Here is a 19,243-nt window from a genome sequence, read left to right as displayed (position 1 = left end):
TTCTCAATCTAATTAAATTTGTTTAACATTAAAATAAGCATTTATTTGAGATATTATAGCAGTTTAACTTGAATGCCTAATTGATCTATAAATTGCAAGAAAATTAGGCTAAATAAAAGATGGAAGAATTAGAACATTACATGAAAGTACAGGGGGCAAAATAAAATTTCATCGCTCAAGAAACATACACCAAGTAACGTAAACAGGAAGGTGCTTAAGTTAATTCTAAGGAGAATTTAGTATAGTTAGTATATTTGATAGAATTTAGTATATTTATAAAATGAAATATATTGATAAATTAATGTAGAATTTATTTGTACATTTTATTTATTTTGATAGAATTTAGTATAGTTATAATCAATTTCAAATAAATTTAAATATATATGATTTTAAATTAATTTTTATTTCATCTAAAATATATAAATTTTAAATTTATAAATAAATTTTATAATAAAAGTTAAAGCTTTGAATTTTCTGTTGACTCAATTAGCAAGGGTTACTAAATTTCTTGGACGTGAACATTTCTCCACAAAGGAAAAAGAGGGGAAGAAAAGAAATTAATATCATAATATAACTCAAAAGTGGCTGACAATTGTTGAAGAGCTGGTTTGAAATTAATAAATTTTGACAAAAGTAAGTTTATGTTATTTAAATTAATAAAATTTAGATTTTAATATTGACTTTTAAAATAAATTTATTATCATTAAATAAAAATATTCTAAAGGAGGAAAGAAGATGAGATTCAGACAAAAAATTCTAGACATAGTAAAATAAATCGCTAATAGAGAATCTTTATATGCTTGATGTCCTTAAAGAAATAATAGAAAAAGAAAAAGAATCTTTGTAATTAATATAAAGTCTAATAGCGTATAAAAAACATTCTTCTATGTATTAATCTATAATCTATGTAGATGATCCACTTAACAACATTTTATAAAGCCACATTATATACAATAAAAGATATAATTTTAATGTGGTTATATAATACTGAATTATAATATTAAATAATAATATTAAATAAATTTTAATATTAAATATTAATTAAAAAAATATATAATTAAATATTTATAAAAATAAAATAATAGCTAAGTATAATTAAAAAATTAGTGATTATATAATGGTAAAATTTTTTGTTATATATATATCTATTATTTTTTATTTTTTATTATTTTATAACTATTAAATTTTAAAATTATTAAAATAAAATGCTAATATTAAGTATTTAGTAATGTAAGATATGGCTAAATATAATTATTTTCTTATAATGTAATATATTTATAAATAAAATAAAATATTTTAAATTAAGAATTTAAATCTTAAAACTATCAATAACCATTCATAGCACAAATAAATAAAATGATATTATTAAATATTATTCAAGAAAAATAGTAACTAAATATAATAAAAATTCAGTAATCATATAATGACACTAATTTATTATATATTTATTATGAATTTTTGATTAAAAATTTCATAGCTATTAAATTTTAAAATTATATAAATAAAAAATATTATTAAGTGCTATTAAAATAAAATAATAATTAAATAAATATTATTTTTTATACTCTAATATTTTTTGTTAAGTAAAAATATTCTAAATCAAAAAATTTATATTATAAATTTATTAATAATTATGTATTAGCACAACCGGATTGCTAGTTAACAGAAAAAAGAAGAAAATGGTAACACGGAACGAGTAATTATTTAATGTCTTAATGGATCAGTATTAGCCAATTATTTATGATAGATATACATATTTTTTATAATTTATGGGCTTAATTATTTTAAAAATAGTTTTAAGTACTAAAATGCTCTTTACACCGAAAATTAAGGGCAAAACGCACTTTTTCCTAATAATAATAAGAAGAAAAATGGTCTCTTTTGTTTTAAGGCGGGAGATAAAGTAATATTTCTTTTGCCCTCACTCTTTTTGCAGTTTGTACCCGAAAAGCTTTCAATTCTTTCAAAAACCAAAAATAAAAAATTTAAAATAAAAATTCCCAATCTCTCGATTCCATTCGCTAAAAAGTTGCTTCCCTATTACAAATTTTATAAATCTTCATTTAGTCATTTAGTTATTAGATCTGTTTCTCTTTGTAATTTGAATCCTCGCACCCATTTCCAAATTTCAGATCCATTATTTATTATAATTCAATCAAGGTTTTGCGTGATTATCTTGTTACTTGTAATTAATTTGCTTAGAATTTGGTTATTCTTGGTATAATTTATAGTTTCATGATCGATATAGTGATGGTTGATCAGACTTCTTTTTTGTTTTTGTTTTGCTTATTTAGGGTAAAAGAGAGAATGGGGTATATAGGGACACATGGAGTAGCAGCACTACACAGATACAAATACAGTGGAGTGGATCACTCTTATGTTGCTAAATATGTTTTGCAACCCTTTTGGACTCGTTTTGTTAACTTCTTCCCTCTTTGGATGCCGTAAGTACTTTCTAATTTTATACCTTTTTAACGAACTTGTGAGTTTTGTATTTTCAATTTAGTTGAATTGCTGTAGTTTATACTGTAGTGTAGCAAATTTTGAATTCTAATATGTATACATAACCTGGTTTCATGTTCTTGAATAATAAAGTTTGATAATTTTGGTTGTAAAGTTGCTTGCCAATTGAACCCTAAGCTTTAACTATGCAAAATTTGGTGTTTGAGTTCCCAAAATCATGGAACAAGTAATGAAAATAAAATGGTTTTCTTATATGATTAAAATGGCAGTTTTCTTTTACTGCCCACTGGTCCTCATTGCATGTATTTGACATGGGTCTCCATCTGTAAGACAGTTTTACATTACTAGTGAACCTTTCAGTTTGATACTTTGAGCAGCTTTTCATGCTCATGCTTTAAATTCAACTATCTCTTGAAGGTTTTATACTCATTTGTAATATTCTTTTAATCTTTTATTTTCTTTTGTGGGTTTGGGATGTATCTTTGCCTTTGGATATTCTTCAGACCAAACATGGTAAGATACTATTCTTTTGTACTTTGATTTGTGATATTAGTTTGCTTAAGGATATTTTCTTACTTTTGATTGCTAATTAGTTTTACTTCTGGTTTTTTAGATCACACTTACAGGATTCATGTTTCTATTGACTTCTGCTCTGCTTGGCTATGTAAGTAGGAAGCTCTTTGCTGCCATGTTAATGAAATGAGAGATGTTTGTTTTCTGATCAAATATTTTCTTGATTAAAATTTTCTAATTTAAACATGCATTCCAGATATATTCACCTCACCTGGATACAGCTCCTCCGAGATGGGTTCATTTTGCGCATGGATTACTTCTTTTCTTATATCAGGTTTGAGTCTAATTCTCACCTGTAGCTATAATCCTTTTTGGTGTATTTTTATATAGTAGGCTTACTGTGTTTCTAATATGGATTTTGATGACCTCTCATTTATTTTATAGACTTTTGATGCTGTTGATGGTAAACAAGCACGGCGGACAAACTCCTCAAGTCCATTGGGAGAACTTTTTGACCATGGTGATTTTCTGTTATTCTGGAGTTATCATTTTTTAAAATTTAATATTGCTCAATGTTGCTGAAAAGTAGTATTTTCGGTGCTTCCAATTATTGCAGGATGCGATGCACTTGCTTGTGCGGTACGTGTTTTTCCTTATTTGCTTCTTATGTGCTAGCCAGTGCAATTCTTTTAACATCTATTCTTGCTGTTCCCTAGTTTGAAAGCATGGCTTTTGGTAGCACTGCCATGTGTGGAAGGGACACTTTCTGGTTTTGGGTTATTTCAGCTGTCCCATTTTATGGTGCAACATGGGAACAGTAAGTGATCTTCTCTTAGTCTAACAATTGCTATTGTTCTGATTTCAACCTGCTCTTGTTTGTGTGTGTGTTTTTTTTCTTTTTCTTACCTGACTAAATTGTTTTGGTTTCTCATAATGCTTCTTTTGTAGAAGTTTCCTCTGTAGCTTTTAGATATTGTGCTGACTTGAAAAATTACTTCCCTTGATCCAGCTTCTTTACAAATACTCTGATTCTTCCTGCTGTTAATGGACCTACTGAGGGGCTGATGCTAATATACGTTGCTCATTTTTTCACTGCATTAGTTGGTATGCTTTTTCTGATTCCTGTGCCACAGTTAAAATAATTTATATATGGGGTTTTGGAGTTTCTTTTATTGCATATTATTACCTCAGTTTCCCTCCCTTCCCCCCCCTTCTCTCTCTCTCTCTCTCTCTCTCTCTCTCGTAGATGTTAACTTTGTTGTTTTCTTTTCTTAAGGTGCTGAATGGTGGCCCCAGCACTTTGGAAAGTCTTTTCCCTTTCTGAATTGGGTGCCATTTATCAGTGGTAAGAATTGTCAATTCATTGGTATCTTTATTTGCCTATAGTACATATTTCATATGACATGTCCTGCATTTCTGTTTCTTTTACGAGTATGTTGTGTCACTCAAATTGGTTTTTCGTGTTACAGTCTCATTTTAATTTCTTTTTGTTTTTTAATGTGTTAAGAACTCAAATTATATTGTCAGTAAGTTTCTATTCACCCTTTATATGCTTTACTGCTCAATGATTTCTGAGTTTTCTATTGATTGCTTTTGGCATTATACATTGCTGTTTATAATTGCCAATAAATACTTCTTTATTACTTTTTCAGGTGCCTTTTATATTCTCTCTCCTCACCTTTAAACTATCCTGCTGTCATATGTTTCATAGTTGTTGGACATAACATTTGACTTACCCTTTTCGTCTTTCTTGACTTCAGAAATCCAAACCTACAAAGCTGTGCTCTATTTAATGATAGCTTTTGCTGTTATGCCAACAATTGCATTCAAGTAAGCACTCAAAATTTTATGAAACAGTTGAAATTTGCAATTTACTTGTGTGACTAGTTTGTGGTAGTTTACTTTGACTATCATATATATGATGTTTTGTGCCTCATCTGAACTTCTAGATTGGTTCTCCATGCCAAGATTGTTTATGGTTACGTGTTCCTTTATGAGGTTAAGATAAATTGTGGAAGGGAGTTTAAATTGTATATTCTATCCTTTTCTCTTATGTATATGAAATTGATGCCAGATTTTCTTTTTTCTTTCTTCCTTCTCCTTTGTCTCTCTCTCTCTGTCTATGCGTTGGATTGGTGGGTGTGCTGTGAGGGAGGCTTTTGCTATTGTAATATGGGCTTGAATTTAGATTAGTGTCGTTTGCACATGCCCAAATGGTTAACGTAAAAGGTCTTATAGAGATTTACTCCCATAATATTTCATCAGTGCTCGTATGTATGCTAGAACTAGAGCTGTTAGTTCAGAGTCAGGTTGGATTTCCTTATGTCTGCAATGTTTATCTGCAGCGTGTCCAATGTCTACAAGGTTGTTCAAGCAAGAAAAGGCAGCATGTTACTGGCATTAGCCATGGTATATCTGCAACCTTTGGAACATCCATTTCTCTATTATATTATGCTTCTAGATGTCTTATTCTTCTTTATTCTTATCAGCTTTACCCTTTTGTTGTGCTTATGGGAGGCGTCTTGGTGTGGTATGTCTCAACTTGCTACATTATCATGCTCATATCACTTGTTGAGTTGCGTATTTCTTTCTATTGAGGATCTTGCATGTTCTGCAGGGATTATTTGTCTCCATCTAATTTAATGGAAAGTTATCCTCATTTAGTTATCCTTGGAACTGGACTTGCATTTGGTTTTCTTGTGGTAAGATGCTTTTTTTCCTTTTCCCTTTCAGTTACATTGTTAATTTTTAATTCGTATATTGTGTAGTTTCTGAACATGTTCTCATTATAATGTAAATATTCTATAATCAGTAGCTTTTCCATGTTAAGGAAATTGCCCTCTTCACATGGATCACGAGCTTGTGAGTTATTTCAAGTGGACCGGCTGCAGTAGGCATATATCACATTTATAATTACATTTTCTTACAGAAGTATTCACACCAAAATTCTTCAGAAAATACTACTGGCTCTATGCTCTTGAATGTGGCAGCATTATCTGATTATTTACATGCTTAACCTTGGGTCTAAATTTCTTCTAAATAGCTTTTATGTGGCACTTGGTGCTGATTAATTACATGCTTAGCCTTATGGATATAAATTTCCTCTTAAGTAGCTTCTATATGCACTTTGTTACGGACTCATGCATAGGTCATGAATGGAAGGAGGTACATTTGCATATTCACGAATTCTTGCGCGTGCACCTGCCATTTTAGAAGTAGTTTGAATTGTAACTGCTACCATGCCTTATTCAATCTTGATGTCAAGGAAACCTTGTGGAGATTTAATAGGCAGAGTAGTAAGCATATACAATATTTGTAACTACATCTTCTACAGAAGTATTCATACCAATATTGTTCAGGAAAATACTATGGGCTCTATGCTTTTGAACGTGGCAGCAATATGATGCTGATTAGTTACATGCTTAACCTTACGAATATAAGTAATCTCTAAATAGCTACCATGTGCACTTTGTTGTGGACTCATGCACAAAGTCATGAATGGAAAAAGTTCTCCTGCATGATCACGAATTCTTGCACATGGTGTGCACCTCCCATTTTGGTTGAATTGGAACCACATTACTGTGTCTTATTCAATCTGATGTCAAGGAGAATTAGAGATTTAGCAGGCATAACTAGGAAGAATTAGAAAAATTAAGTCTGGGGAACTTGTGCATGGAATCACTTCTATATATGGGTTTGTGGTCTTGGCATAAAATTAAATTTATAGCAATGCAATTTTTTTTCTTTTTGCATATGTAGCTTTGGTCAGTTCAGCATATAGAGTTGGGTCGGATCAGGCAGGTTCAGGTATTTCTGGTTGGGTTGTTTCATGTTTGCATTATTCAGGTTCATGTCAAACCCTAACCCCCAACTCATTAGTTTTGGTTTGGGTTACAAGTCATCTAGTCAATGAAGTCTGAGGAACTTTTTGGAGGCTGTTTGATTTTAATTTTTTTTTTTTACGTTTTCCATGTTTGGTATTATCTTACAACTTAAAAATTCAGGTTAAATTTATTTTAGGTTGTTTACAGTTACAAGCCCACCTGTCCTAAATTCTTGAAGTTTAGATTGGGTTAGGGTTGATTTTTAACCTCATTGTTTCAGGCAGATTTTGGTCAGATAAAATAATGCACCTTCATTGATCATTGGTAACTTTGCATTCATGTTGTTCTTTTATAAATTAACACAGAGTTTGGTAGTAGACAATTAACTGTGAATGTTGTGCTGAAGAAAGTTTGTTTTGACAGGGGAGGATGATTCTGGCCCATTTGTGTGATGAACCAAAGGGATTGAAAACTAATATGTGCATGGTATGTAGTTTTGAATTCTCTAATCTAAAAATCATTCAGTAATACCAGAGGTTGCTTATATGCAATAATGTAAAAACTATCTGGCAAGTAGTTTTTTTTCTCCTTTTTCTAGTTTTTGGATATTGTATGGAAATGTGAAACACATGTTGTTCCTTGTCCGAACTGGCATAGTGCACAAAAAATGCGTCAGATACACCCCATGACTCATTGATTATAGTCCATGTACTGCAGAGTAGTTCTTAACAAATTTTTCATGCATCTACGAGAGCTTTCTAATGAATGCTTATGGTGATCGCACCAGTATCAGGCAGGGTTCAGGGGTCATTCAGTGATATATTTTTATCCTCTTAAAATAATCTCTGCTGCATTTTTTAATTCTAGTGTTCCATTTGTGAAGATTTATGATAATCATTTATTTGGGTAATTATTGATTGAAACCAATGATTAAGTTCTTTGTTTCTTAATTTCTGCAGTCTTTATTATATCTACCATTTGCCATTGCAAACGCCTTAACAGCCAGACTTAATGATGGGTATGTGGTAATTTAATTATACAGCGGGTAATCAAACATTGTTTGAGTTTTAATGAATAGGCTTGATGGTAATTTCGCAATCACCTCTTTTCTTGCAGAGTTCCTTTGGTTGATGAGTTCTGGGTTCTACTTGGTTACTGTTTATTTACAGGCACGATGCTTATACCATGTTTTATGAACTTATGTATATTGATAATATGCAGTGAATTTTTTTCCCGTTGAAAATCCTTTGGACATATATATATATATATATATATATATATAGCTCTTGTAGTATGCTGTTGTGGTCTTATATTTATCTCTCATAATTCTCTTCTTGCTTCAGTGGGACTCTATTTACACTTTGCAACATCTGTCATTCATGAAATCACGACAGCCTTGGGCATTAATTGCTTCAGGTAAGAATTTGTTCTACGACATGCATTGAAAATGGATCTTTTTATCATAAGCTGCCTGGTTCAGTTTTTCTTTCATTGTTTTGGGACTTGAATCTTCAGAAGGAAGGTTTGAGGTAGTCCTATCTTATTTGGACGTTATTAGAACCCAAATTAAGGTTTGAGGTTGTCCTGTTTCAGTTAAAAGTTAGAAACCATAGCTGGTTTATTTCAAGTGAGATTGGTCTGTTGAGAAAAACACCATTTTAGCCACGTCTAGCACCGTATTTTTATTTTCTTTTGCAATGTCAAAAAGGATGCTTCTCCAGAAAAGCAGTTCAACCTCAATTCTAGACAGACTTCGCATCACGTTGGATTGGCCATTTGCTTACATTTTCAATTTAGTTGATTCTGAAGATGTGTTTACTTGTACCATTGAGTACTAAGAGTTGAGGCTCCTTTGCATTTTCTTGCCAAGGCGAGGACTGAGGACCTATCTTACTAATTGTTTTGTTTTTTTTCTCTAAATTAACAGAATAACAAGGAAAGAAGCTTGAAAAATGCAGGTTGGAGTTTTGGGTACGTCCATCCCTTAATCTTGACCTGTTTTTGTTGAGAATTGCTGCACTTGTTGCCAAATTTTGGAGTTAAACGTTATATAGTTCGACTGTAGAATTACAGGGTTAACATGTGTTCTGTTTTCAGCAGTTTGCACTGTCCTGAAGTGATGGGAGTTCTATATGTTCAGTTATTGATTTGGCCAGCATGTCAGGAGGAATGAAGGATATTGATGATTAGGGCACATTGTTTTTGGTTTAAGTCTTTGGCGATAGGTCTGTAACTTGATCCGGGGCAGTCTTGTTCCAACCATATATTGTTGCAAATTAATTATTTCACAGTAGCGTAGGCAATTTGAGTCTGGCAAACCTTTTCATAAGTAGTTATATGTTTTGAATTCTTAAGATTTATATAATGTGAGGATGAGAGTGAGAGCTGGGAGGTGTTGGGGAGTCGGTTGCTGTTTGCTATATTTGTTGATGGATGAACTTGGGGTTATTACTAGCAACAGGCTTTAGGTACAAATTAGTTGCATATGATTATTTTGGGGAGCTGCCAGTTGGAATCACTCAAGAGTGGGATCTTTTTGATTTTTGTATTGGCTTTGTACGGCTATGTCATCAACGCATCATAAGATTTGATGATAAAAGTTTTGGTTAATTCTAAATCTCAATCGGCTAGAAGCATTCTTTTTACTCTTGTTTTTTGTGTGTGAATAAGGTTGAAAGTAAATATGTTTCTTGGTATGCTAAAAGCTGTTCGGCCTCTGGTGGAAACTTAAATTATTAAACAAGGGTTACTTGGCATTATGGTACTAATCAGAAGTGGTACTCTGTTAAATTTTTCTGTTATTCAATATTTGTTGGATCTGGCCTCATCAGTACACGAGATCATCAGAAATGAATTCCATGCGTCTCTAGCACTTTCATTACAAATAACAGATGCACGTTTCGAGTAAAAAACCTGCCTTATATTAAATATGTTGATGCAGTAAGGCAATGAGGTTGTGACTGCAGGGAAGAGTTATGAGACAGAATGGTGGATTGGAAGTTCCCTTGGAGTTGCTTCCATCATGGATGGTGCTCCTGCCTTTGTGGACTTCAAGCTAATATATAATTGTTGCCTTGATCTAGTTCCAAGTTCAAATATTTTACAATTATATCTGAATCTGATGTCCAATGAGCTACTCGTATCTGGACTAGAGTGTATCTATGTTGTAAAATTTGCAAGAGCAGAATATCTGAAACAAAAACTACGAGCAATATTATTACTCCTAATACCGAATAAGCAAATTCTAGTCATTCCACCATTGATTTCTTATTGACTTGATCCATTAATTTCTACATTGTAGCTGCTTAGGTGCGTGAATAGAACCTCAGCACTTCTGTTCCAGACGATTTAAGTAAAACCAAGTTCATGAAGATAAGCAGAAAACAAGAGTGATCGGCTATGTACATATTCAGCATTAATGATTAAATTCAGATTGTACAGTACTGTGCTGCCGTATTAAAATTTTTAAAATAGTGTTTTACCTCCCGCAAACATGCCTTAGATTACTATATTAAAAGAAAAAAGTTCAAAGGGAAATTGAGCTTCTCAAAGGATTTTCATTCATTAGGGTTAAAATCGTTGTAAGCTTGATTAGGGTTAAAATTGTTTTACATTGCAGTGGTGCCTAAAATGATAAAGATGGTTACAGTTAATGCCAGCTTGAGCACGAGTAATTTACTTAATATAGACTAAGCTTGTAAACTATTTCTCACAAGAAGCTTAATTTGCTATATTACCTAAGAAATGGTCCATAAAATAATAATCTAAATTTTGATGAAATTTATAACATTAGCGATTCCATTTAAATATATATAATTGGACAGGCAAATTTTTTAGATTAGCTAAAATGAGATTGATAAAAAGAATAATTATAACCCTCGATCAAAGTATTTTATCAGTACCTTTTTAAATGTACCTCATGCTTTGTCCATTTTATTTTCTTCTAACCACACTTCTTCTTTTTATAAAAAAAATCACATATAAAAATTGTTAGTATCAAAATCAAAATGTAGAACATGTAAGTATGACTGTGTAACAAAGAAGAAGGCTCCATTTCGTTTTGGTAGATTGAGAAATGATAGATTAAAAAAATAAGGGTAAAAATATTGCTAAGTTACAATTTCTAGTAACCATCTCACTTGAGGCTGCCCTGTGAACATGATATCATAATAATAGTACCAATCCTATAATAAGGCTTTCTCCAGCCATCTAGGTAATCTCAGTGAATCTTTCATCCCAAGCCTTGTAAAGAACACAGAATATAGAAGGTGTAGTAAGAACACGAAAGATCCACTATTTAGCAATACCTGTTTCACAATTCCATAATTTATTTTAAGAATGGGATGCATTTATAATAAACTGGCCAATAACCTTAAAAAAATCCAACCCTTTATGTGCACTTGCAATTTTAACCAGTTCTTTTGATTTCGTTTTAGCCTTATGTGGAGTAATTATTTGCAAATATAGCCAATTGACTGATATGAAGCTATTACTTGCATCCTTTTCCACAAACTAAGCTAAAAAAAAAAAAAAAAGAAAACAGGCGCAAGGGTTTGGATTTCTTCAGGTCAGTTAGCCTAGGAATAAATATATAAAAGAGAGAAGGTCGTAGCCAAAATTACCAGGATCCCAAATAAGGTGTATATCAGGTTCATTGATGGAATTGTATTAATACCGATTGCAGCAAATATCAACGTCAGAGAAGCATGAATGTTTATGGTGATCTACAAGCAAATTAAAGTATTTTTTTGTCACTGATGTGCTGATGCTGAATAAACTGAAATTTTGGAGTCAAAAGTAGACAATTACCAGAGCAAGTATGTTTTCTCTTATCAAGAATGAGGTTACAAAGACATACCCCATGGCGCCCGTTGCTCGAGCCTGCATTTCAGAGAAATTTCTGTTAACTGAAATTCAAAAACAACAATTAAGAGCATTGCTCCAAACAGGTCAAGGAAATCTGAGGCCAAAGGCAGCAAACGTTACAATTGTGCACAAAAATATCGAAAGACCCCAGTCTGCTCTCAACCTGAAAAGGTGCAAAAACAAAAACAATCCCACCAAGTATTACTGTATGCCTGATTCATTTAGAAGTTGAACGGTCACATATGATTCTAGGCTCAATAGAGTTTAAACTTCAACTAATGTCAAAAGAATAGCTGAAAACTCATATCATAGCATCATCCTGATAAAGCTGCTGACTTAGTTCACATCACTCATTTGGCTCAACTAAAAACATGACTCTTTACCGCATCTAGTTCGTCATAATTCAGATGCCAGAAAATACTAATATATTACATATTACAGATAAGAAAAGTATAAATCATCATACAAGGCAGTGAAACCCATGCCACCAGTTAAAGGGGGTAAAATTACCTGCAGAATTATTTGAAATTAACAATAGATTTCAGAAATAAAATGAGGGTAATTCAATATTTGTGTTATATTACTAACAGCTACCAATTTATTGCATAAAAAGCACGAGTTTTTAGGATCACCAAGTTAAAGGCAGAAAATAAAAGGCAACTAAAACTGGTAAAATTTATAACTACATACCTCCACAAAGAACCCATTGTGAAACCAACTATGCCATGCGTTAGCTGAAAGAATGATGTGCAAGCAAGTAAATCATCAGCTTTTCTACTGAGGATAACTAGCTTATAAATTTCATGCAGAAGCCAGACAGATACATCAGCATATTATCCTTGAAGTTTTCGAAAATGTAATTTCAAGCTCATTTCCCCAACTTATCTAATATGCTCATAAACTAACATATACTAAAACATATGACCAGGATAGCAAGTTAAACTCTGACCCTAAAACAGGAACATTTTAACTCACTAAAAGAAACGGATGGTTTTCTTCAAATTATAAAGCTAAAACTATTTGGCCAAGTTCTAGGACATGCCACAAAATCTAAATCATCACATATAAGGAGCAATCAATAAATCCCCAAGGTTCAATAACTGGTCTTGAATAATAACATCCAAGGACAGGATTTCACAGTTTGTTAAAGCTGAAAGTATTGAGATTCTGCTCACCAGATATGTTAAAGCTTTTAGCGGACCGGACAAGACAAATAAAAGCATAGCTGTTGCGACCTGCGACAATCAACATCAGTAGAGCAATAGTGCAATACTCAGAAGAATTTGAAAAAAAAAAGAACAATAAAGAGAGAAGAGTAGCCTTTTAACAAGTCAAGCTATAGATGGTTACAAACCATGGTTTTCCTCCCAGCTGCAACACCCCATCTCATTGAAGAGATTACTATTGGCAATGAGAAGAAACATCCAAAATAATTCTGCAAAGACAGGTGGAGAAAAAATACGTCGTACAGCATTAGAGAACTTGAGAAAAACACATTCTTCAATCAAATACCAAAACTTCACTTCTTTGCAAAAGAACAAATCATAAAAGAGCATATAAATACTCCATATATAGTCAGAAGGCTACCATTGCAGACAAGTAAACCATTCCAATTGAGCAGAATTTGCAGAAGTTGAAATTGAGTTGGGAGTGAATAATGAAATTTAAGTAAAATCCAATTGAGAAAATGCAAAAGACCAACATTCAAAATCAAGAAAGCAACTAACTTTAAACCTCAATTGATAAAGAATTGCTCAAGAAATAGACAAGGCCAGTAACAGCAGCAAACATAGAGCACTCCACCAGTCTGAGAGTTTTCTGATAAACGTCACCGTCTTGAGCTAAATCTTCGAATTGTGCTACACTGTTAACATCACCCTCACCATCATCATCATCATCATCCTGCAAAAGAGAAGGCCGAGCTTGTTTTGAAATGCAAGAGACGTTGAAAGTGGGTGCGTAGTGAGAAAGTGGTGAAAGATTAGAAGAGGAGAAAGGAGTGACTGTTTTAAGTGGGAATTTGAATCCATGAGAATAATAATGAATTGAGCGAAAAGGGGAGGTTTTGGAAATATGGAAAATTTGGGATTGAGAGTGATGATTATGGACTTTGAAGAGATTCATTATTAAGTCTTTTGGGTAGCCGATAATCTGAGAAACAGAACTGAGAGACTGGCGGTGTGTGTGTGGAGGAGTGGAGTCTAGACTATGGGCCTTTTCACGTCATTTTCTATTGGGCTAGGCTCATTACGTGAGCAGGTTGGCTACGTACGGCCCAAGGCTTTGAATGCAATATGAGCTTCAATCAGTCTCATGTTCATGAAAATGTTTTTCTTCTTTTCTTATGATAAAAAGTGTAATACTTACCTCATTCAGATTTATTTATCCTAATAAATAATTTGATATTTAAATTAAATAATAAGAAATTTTTATATATAAAAGTTTCTGTAAATCCAACATTGAATTCTAACGCTCCCTAAAATTCCTACTAAAAGGATTAGAGATGTCAAAGGGATTGATTTGTGTTTAGAGTATAACTAGGATGGGTTTGCTTGAATTTTGGTTAGATCTAAAGATAATGTGACCCAATTCTACCCTATTTGGGACAAATTCATTTAATTGATGGGGTTCACAGCAAAGCCATGTGAATGAATAAATATTGCGAGTCCCATTAGGGTACAACAAATGGTGGATATATAAAAGAAATGCTTGGCATAAAATGTCTAAATCCCCCTCATTTGCTACATTTAAAAAGAATAATTTATATTCCGAGAAAATTAAAATCAAAGAAAAATCTTCAAAAATTCCTTCTTTCATTTTCTCAATTTAAAAAATAATAATAATTTAGAAACGTATAACAACGCTTTGCATAAAAAAAATAAAAAAATAATAATTAGAATTAAGTATAAAGTATAAAAATTATCATTCGTTACACTTATTATGTAAATAATAAAGTCTCCCAATATTAGATTTAAAATATTTTAAATCGAATTTCTGATTTTGTGTAGTAAGAATCTAGTGAGAGTTAACGCGGATATCAAAAGCAGCCGGATTGAGGCGGCCCCCCCCCACCGCCACCACCACTGCCGGCAGCTAATTAACAATAAAAATCCCATTAGACAAAAGTGTGGAATAACTCAAAAAAAAAAAAAAGGGTCTTCCTCCAGCCGCTCATTGTTAGGCCCTTTGCAGCAGTTTGGAGCATTGCCTTTTGACAATTATATATTTGCTTTTCTCCTTTTGCTGCTTAGCTTTTGATTAAGTCCACATATTTGAATAGATTTCTTGATAGTGAAACTTTTGAATATAAACATTATGCATGCATTCTCATTGTTTATTTCTTAAAATCTTAATTATTTTACTGTCAAATCAATTAAAATTGACTGTCTGAATTTAAATTTCTTGAATAAATATTTTATATAAATGTATTATATTAAACCATATGATAAGATCTTACAACTAATGATCTGTGATCATCTTTGTAATTATTTTGCTCCAAATAAGCTTCCATCTAAAATTATTCATGGACTATCATTTATTTATTCTTTTCTTTTTCTTCTTTTCAAGCAGACAGCAAGCTTAATGGGACATGTTAAGAATAATAATAATGGCTTATACCAAAAGGAAAGTGGGCTTTGTCTAATTGCTGCTCATCCCTTCATATTACATACCCAGAAAATGGGGATCTAAATGTTTAAATTATTTTCCTTTTAGCCATGCAAAAGCACCCATGAGGTATGAACACTAATGTATACCCATTTGGGCATAAATGGGTCCTAAATTTATGTTGGACAGAAAATTTGGTGTTAAAAAAAGAGGCTTTTAATAATTGCACTCAATCATGAAGACATTCTAAAAGAACTGTGTGTTTTAATTTCTTGGGAAGCTTAACTTAACTGGTTCTCTTCTTGCTACATCATATTCTTTTGTTGCAAAAACTTGAAGATAACTAAGTGAAATTATCAAATGTTAAGGTTTCGTTTGTCTGGTTATCACATGCAATATGTATATTCAACCATTTTATATGATTTTGTTCAATTAGTTTATATTCAGATAAATTTATATCAAAGAATTTTATTTTATTTTTAAATTTTGTTTCGGAAATTCAATGAATTGTATGGTATGAATAAATGATAATCATTTATTTTCACGTTTTCTTATTATAAAAATAATAAAACTCAGAGAATGATAATGGTAATAGAAAATAAAGAGAAAAATATACTCTCAATTTGATTTTGAACAACTAAAAAGAAATTTAAATTTAAATTAGATTTCTGTCTTCTTAATATATATATATATATATATATTAGTATATAATGGAGAAAACGAAGAATATATATTATATTTGGAGGTATAATCATTAATAAGTAAACAACAAAATAATTAGTGAAGAAAGACAAATGAGACATAATGATGATTAAGAGAGGGATTAAAATAGACAAAAGACATTCCTTAAAAAAGAGTTTATTAATGTGCCCCAAATGATGCATAGGGATTGGGCATGCGTGGGGCGCGTGCATCTTTAACCATTATGTAATGTTTCATTGTAGACTTCCTACGCTTAACCTCTTTCCTAAATCCAAGATTTTCATCCCTTTCCTTTTTTTCATTTTCTTCAAATGATTGAGTTAACAAAAATGTCTATAAATCTATTTGATATGTTGATTCATGCAAGAGCATAAGATTAACTTTTATATATATATATTATTTCTCCTTAAAGAAACATTAATACTAAATATAATAATAAAATCATAATAATATCATTTAAATGAATCTAAATAAAATAATATATGACCCTTGAATCCATTGCAAGAGGGAAGGGTTTAAAAGCTAATTCCATTGGAAGAATTTATAGTATTATTGGACATAAAAGTTTAGTCACCAAAATTGAATGTTTTCTTTTAATTATTTATTTTCTATTAAAGCACAATTAACAGAAGATATGGATTGCAATCCAGCCTTCATTAAAACGACCCATCATTGGTAAATAGCAAAATGGAGTTGACAGCAAACATCAATCACCTTTGCCATTGCAACTGCACCACCTTCGCCAACATTCTCTTCTCCCATAAAATTAAGGCCAACGGACCAGCCAGACATTATTCAATTAAATCTTGATTAGCTTTCCCTTACCATACAAAAGAAAATCTGCCTTTTTTTTTATAAATATATATGGATAAAATAATAATTAAATGAAATTCATATTCTGGGTTAAAAAATTTATGTATTTTATAATTTTATATTTAAATATTAGGTAAATTTAAAAGTGAGAGATCAGTTAACAGAAAGAGAAGAAACTGAAACTCAATAATATTATTATTCGTCGTTTGGATTGAATATCAAAATCCTTGATAGGATAGGATCGGAAAAAGACTTGTAATCACTATAAAGTTACTTAACAAATTTGTCCTGAAGGACAACAGTGTTTTTGTTTTAATCAATGATTAACAGCTGTGATTAAGATTGATATAAGCTTTTTGCATACCAGAAAAAAGGGTCCCAAATTTTGGTGATATAAGGAAAAGACAGACGTGGATAGTCTACCACGACACGTTAAAGCACATCTCCTCCTGTTTAATTTATCGATTGATGTATAGCTACACAAAATAACGGTTAATTACTAATATACCCTTGCTTGTGTTATGAGGCTCTACAATTTTATTCATTAATTCACTTAAAAAAATAAAATATCTCTTATAAAATATGACATTTTTAATAAAGTTTGTAATTTTATTTTTTAACAAATAAGTTTAAGTGGATATTTCTATAGCTCTTATAAGTAAAATAAATATATTATGTATCGATATATATATATTTTAGATTCAGATATTAAAATATTAATATTAAATTTATAAAATAACTTTATTAGTTGAACTTTTTAATTTAAACTCAGATAGTTTATTAAATAAATTTTCTTATTAAATTTTTATATATTTATAAATTTTATGAAGATAAATTTATTATTAAATTTTTAATTATTTTGTTTCATTTTATTAAATTTTTAGTTTTTTTAATTTTATTAAATCTCTATATTCTTAGTTTTATATAACAGATTATGAAATTTTTATTTATATTAAAATTTTATATGTTTATTTTATTTTGATTAGAGGTTTAATAATTATTAATTAGATTAAGAATATAAATATAAACATTTAGTAACTTAATATAATGAATTTTACTATGATAAAAGTGATGTTCAAATAACAATTCAATTCATTTCAGCTCTATATAAAAATAAAATTTTAAAAATATATGTTGTGTTTTGACATTTTTATATTTAAAGGATAGTAGATATTTTTATATTTAAAGAATTATTCTTGTTATATTAAAAAAAAAAACTTGTGATTTAATTTTTTTATATTTTATTGTAATTAATATTTTTAAAATTTTATAATTCAATAATATTCCTAAAGATATTATAGTTTTATTTTATATTTAAAAAACTAAAATATATATTATATAATTTAATTTAATATGAATTTAATGTTGCATTATTATTAGAAATAAACATTATATTAATACTAATGATAAAATTTAAAAATATTAATTAATAGATATATTCAAATATTAAATTATAAAATATTTTTTATCAACAAAATAACTACGAATTTTTAAATGCAAAATCGTCAAACCAATATCCATACAGTAATTAACCCAAGATACAAATTGAGGGTTTCCCCAGTTCCTCTTTCGGGGAAACCCTTTTTTTTTTTTTTTGAGGTCTCGATTGCAGCAGAGCATGCCATAAAAAATGGTGTAATGATGCATCTCATCAACATGATTGCCAATGTAGCTGACGCAAATCAGAACCGTCAATCTATACATTTTACTTATTAGATGAGCGCAAAGTCAACCTTGGAGAAAGGTCTAGTCTCTCTCAAAGTGGGACCGCGTAATAGATTTGTCGGTGGGACACGTGGCCAACATCTAAAAGAAAACGACATAGTATAAGAGGTGCTTTTCTCGCAAGAAATGTAAATGAAAAAGATAGAAAATTTGGAAAAGGAAGCGGACAAGTAAATATGCATATGCAATGCAGCTCATGTTCGTGTTAGAGCGATGGATTGGACCTCCTTTGCGCTTTGTCTTCTTCTTCCTTTTTTTTTTTTCTGTTGATACTAATTGTACCTAAAAGTTGGGATTTGAGAAGCCAAGAGTGGAAAATCTGAAAAATTACACACCATAGATAGATTGATGGATTTTATGATTTACCCCTTCATATTTAAGGATTCTTTTTCTTTTTTTGCTTTATTTCCTATCATCGTAAGCATTTTGATTTATTGTTTTAAAGATCCTGTTAATCAAGAGGTTAGTAGCCGACTAATTTCTTTTTTAAAACTTGCTATCCCTTATTCGATTCTCATAGTTAAAATTCAGTAGATAATATCAGGATGCATAAGATTAACCGAACATAATCTAACCATTTCCAAAGGAAAAAATAAAAATAAATCAAGACCATCCGACTTATATGCAAGAAAAAACTTAGTGCACTAGTAAATTGTAAATTAGCAGCCGGAAAAATGGATTAGTAAAAAGTAAAGATGGTGTTGAAAGTTCCTGCTGGCAGGTAAATATAT

General features: G+C 30.8%; 2 protein-coding genes across 6 annotated transcripts; one reads left to right on the top strand and one right to left on the bottom strand.

Moving 5' to 3' along the window:
- Window positions 1-1,891: 1,891 nt before the first annotated feature.
- LOC8264528 (choline/ethanolaminephosphotransferase 1) lies at window positions 1,892-9,445 on the top strand. Of its 4 annotated transcripts, none has more exons than XM_048372911.1 (20): window positions 1,892-1,903; window positions 2,295-2,444; window positions 2,967-2,976; window positions 3,077-3,127; window positions 3,233-3,310; window positions 3,421-3,496; window positions 3,593-3,615; window positions 3,693-3,793; window positions 3,986-4,080; window positions 4,253-4,321; window positions 4,737-4,806; window positions 5,322-5,385; window positions 5,466-5,506; window positions 5,594-5,678; window positions 7,224-7,286; window positions 7,760-7,818; window positions 7,917-7,969; window positions 8,144-8,216; window positions 8,728-8,771; window positions 8,898-9,445. In XM_048372911.1, the coding sequence occupies exons 2-19, from the start codon at window positions 2,308-2,310 to the stop codon at window positions 8,747-8,749; spliced, it is 1,170 nt and encodes a 389-aa protein (XP_048228868.1). In that variant the 5' UTR covers window positions 1,892-1,903; window positions 2,295-2,307; the 3' UTR covers window positions 8,750-8,771; window positions 8,898-9,445. The 4 variants fall into 4 exon arrangements, with proteins under 4 accessions (XP_048228868.1, XP_015572084.2, XP_015572083.2 ...); XM_015716598.2 differs by lacking the exon at window positions 1,892-1,903 and adding an exon at window positions 1,910-2,160 and having other exon boundaries at window positions 8,901-9,445; XM_015716597.2 differs by lacking the exon at window positions 1,892-1,903 and adding an exon at window positions 1,910-2,160.
- A 1,380-nt stretch (window positions 9,446-10,825) lies between these two features.
- Window positions 10,826-13,869, bottom strand: LOC8264527. Of its 2 annotated transcripts, none has more exons than XM_002514485.4 (8): window positions 13,401-13,869; window positions 13,021-13,101; window positions 12,842-12,901; window positions 12,357-12,400; window positions 11,787-11,829; window positions 11,610-11,681; window positions 11,423-11,524; window positions 10,826-11,107 (listed from the first exon to the last, which is right to left on the bottom strand). In XM_002514485.4, the coding sequence occupies exons 1-8, from the start codon at window positions 13,788-13,790 to the stop codon at window positions 10,985-10,987; spliced, it is 915 nt and encodes a 304-aa protein (XP_002514531.2). In that variant the 5' UTR covers window positions 13,791-13,869; the 3' UTR covers window positions 10,826-10,984. The 2 variants fall into 2 exon arrangements, with proteins under 2 accessions (XP_002514531.2, XP_048228869.1); XM_048372912.1 differs by having other exon boundaries at window positions 13,394-13,535.
- Window positions 13,870-19,243: the final 5,374 nt, after the last annotated feature.

This window comes from Ricinus communis, chromosome 4 (genome assembly GCF_019578655.1).
Source record: "Ricinus communis isolate WT05 ecotype wild-type chromosome 4, ASM1957865v1, whole genome shotgun sequence".
Lineage (NCBI taxonomy): Eukaryota > Viridiplantae > Streptophyta > Magnoliopsida > Malpighiales > Euphorbiaceae > Ricinus > Ricinus communis.
Note: the sequence above shows the minus strand (reverse complement) of the source record. Positions and strands in the feature narration are given on the sequence as shown.

Bases quoted from the DNA above. Each gene is read 5' to 3' on its own strand.
- LOC8264528 (XM_048372911.1), top strand. From the start codon at position 2,308: ATGGGGTATATAGGGACACATGGAGTAGCAGCACTACACAGATACAAA. The intron at 5,507-5,593 runs GTATGTCTCAAC...CATGTTCTGCAG, and splicing joins ATGGGAGGCGTCTTGGTGTG to GGATTATTTGTCTCCATCTA. The intron at 7,970-8,143 runs GCACGATGCTTA...TTCTTGCTTCAG, and splicing joins TGGTTACTGTTTATTTACAG to TGGGACTCTATTTACACTTT.
- LOC8264527 (XM_002514485.4), bottom strand. From the start codon at position 13,790: ATGAATCTCTTCAAAGTCCATAATCATCACTCTCAATCCCAAATTTTC. The intron at 12,902-13,020 runs GTTTGTAACCAT...TGATTGTCGCAG, and splicing joins CAGCTGGGAGGAAAACCATG to GTCGCAACAGCTATGCTTTT. The intron at 11,682-11,786 runs GTAACGTTTGCT...TCTGAAATGCAG, and splicing joins CGATATTTTTGTGCACAATT to GCTCGAGCAACGGGCGCCAT.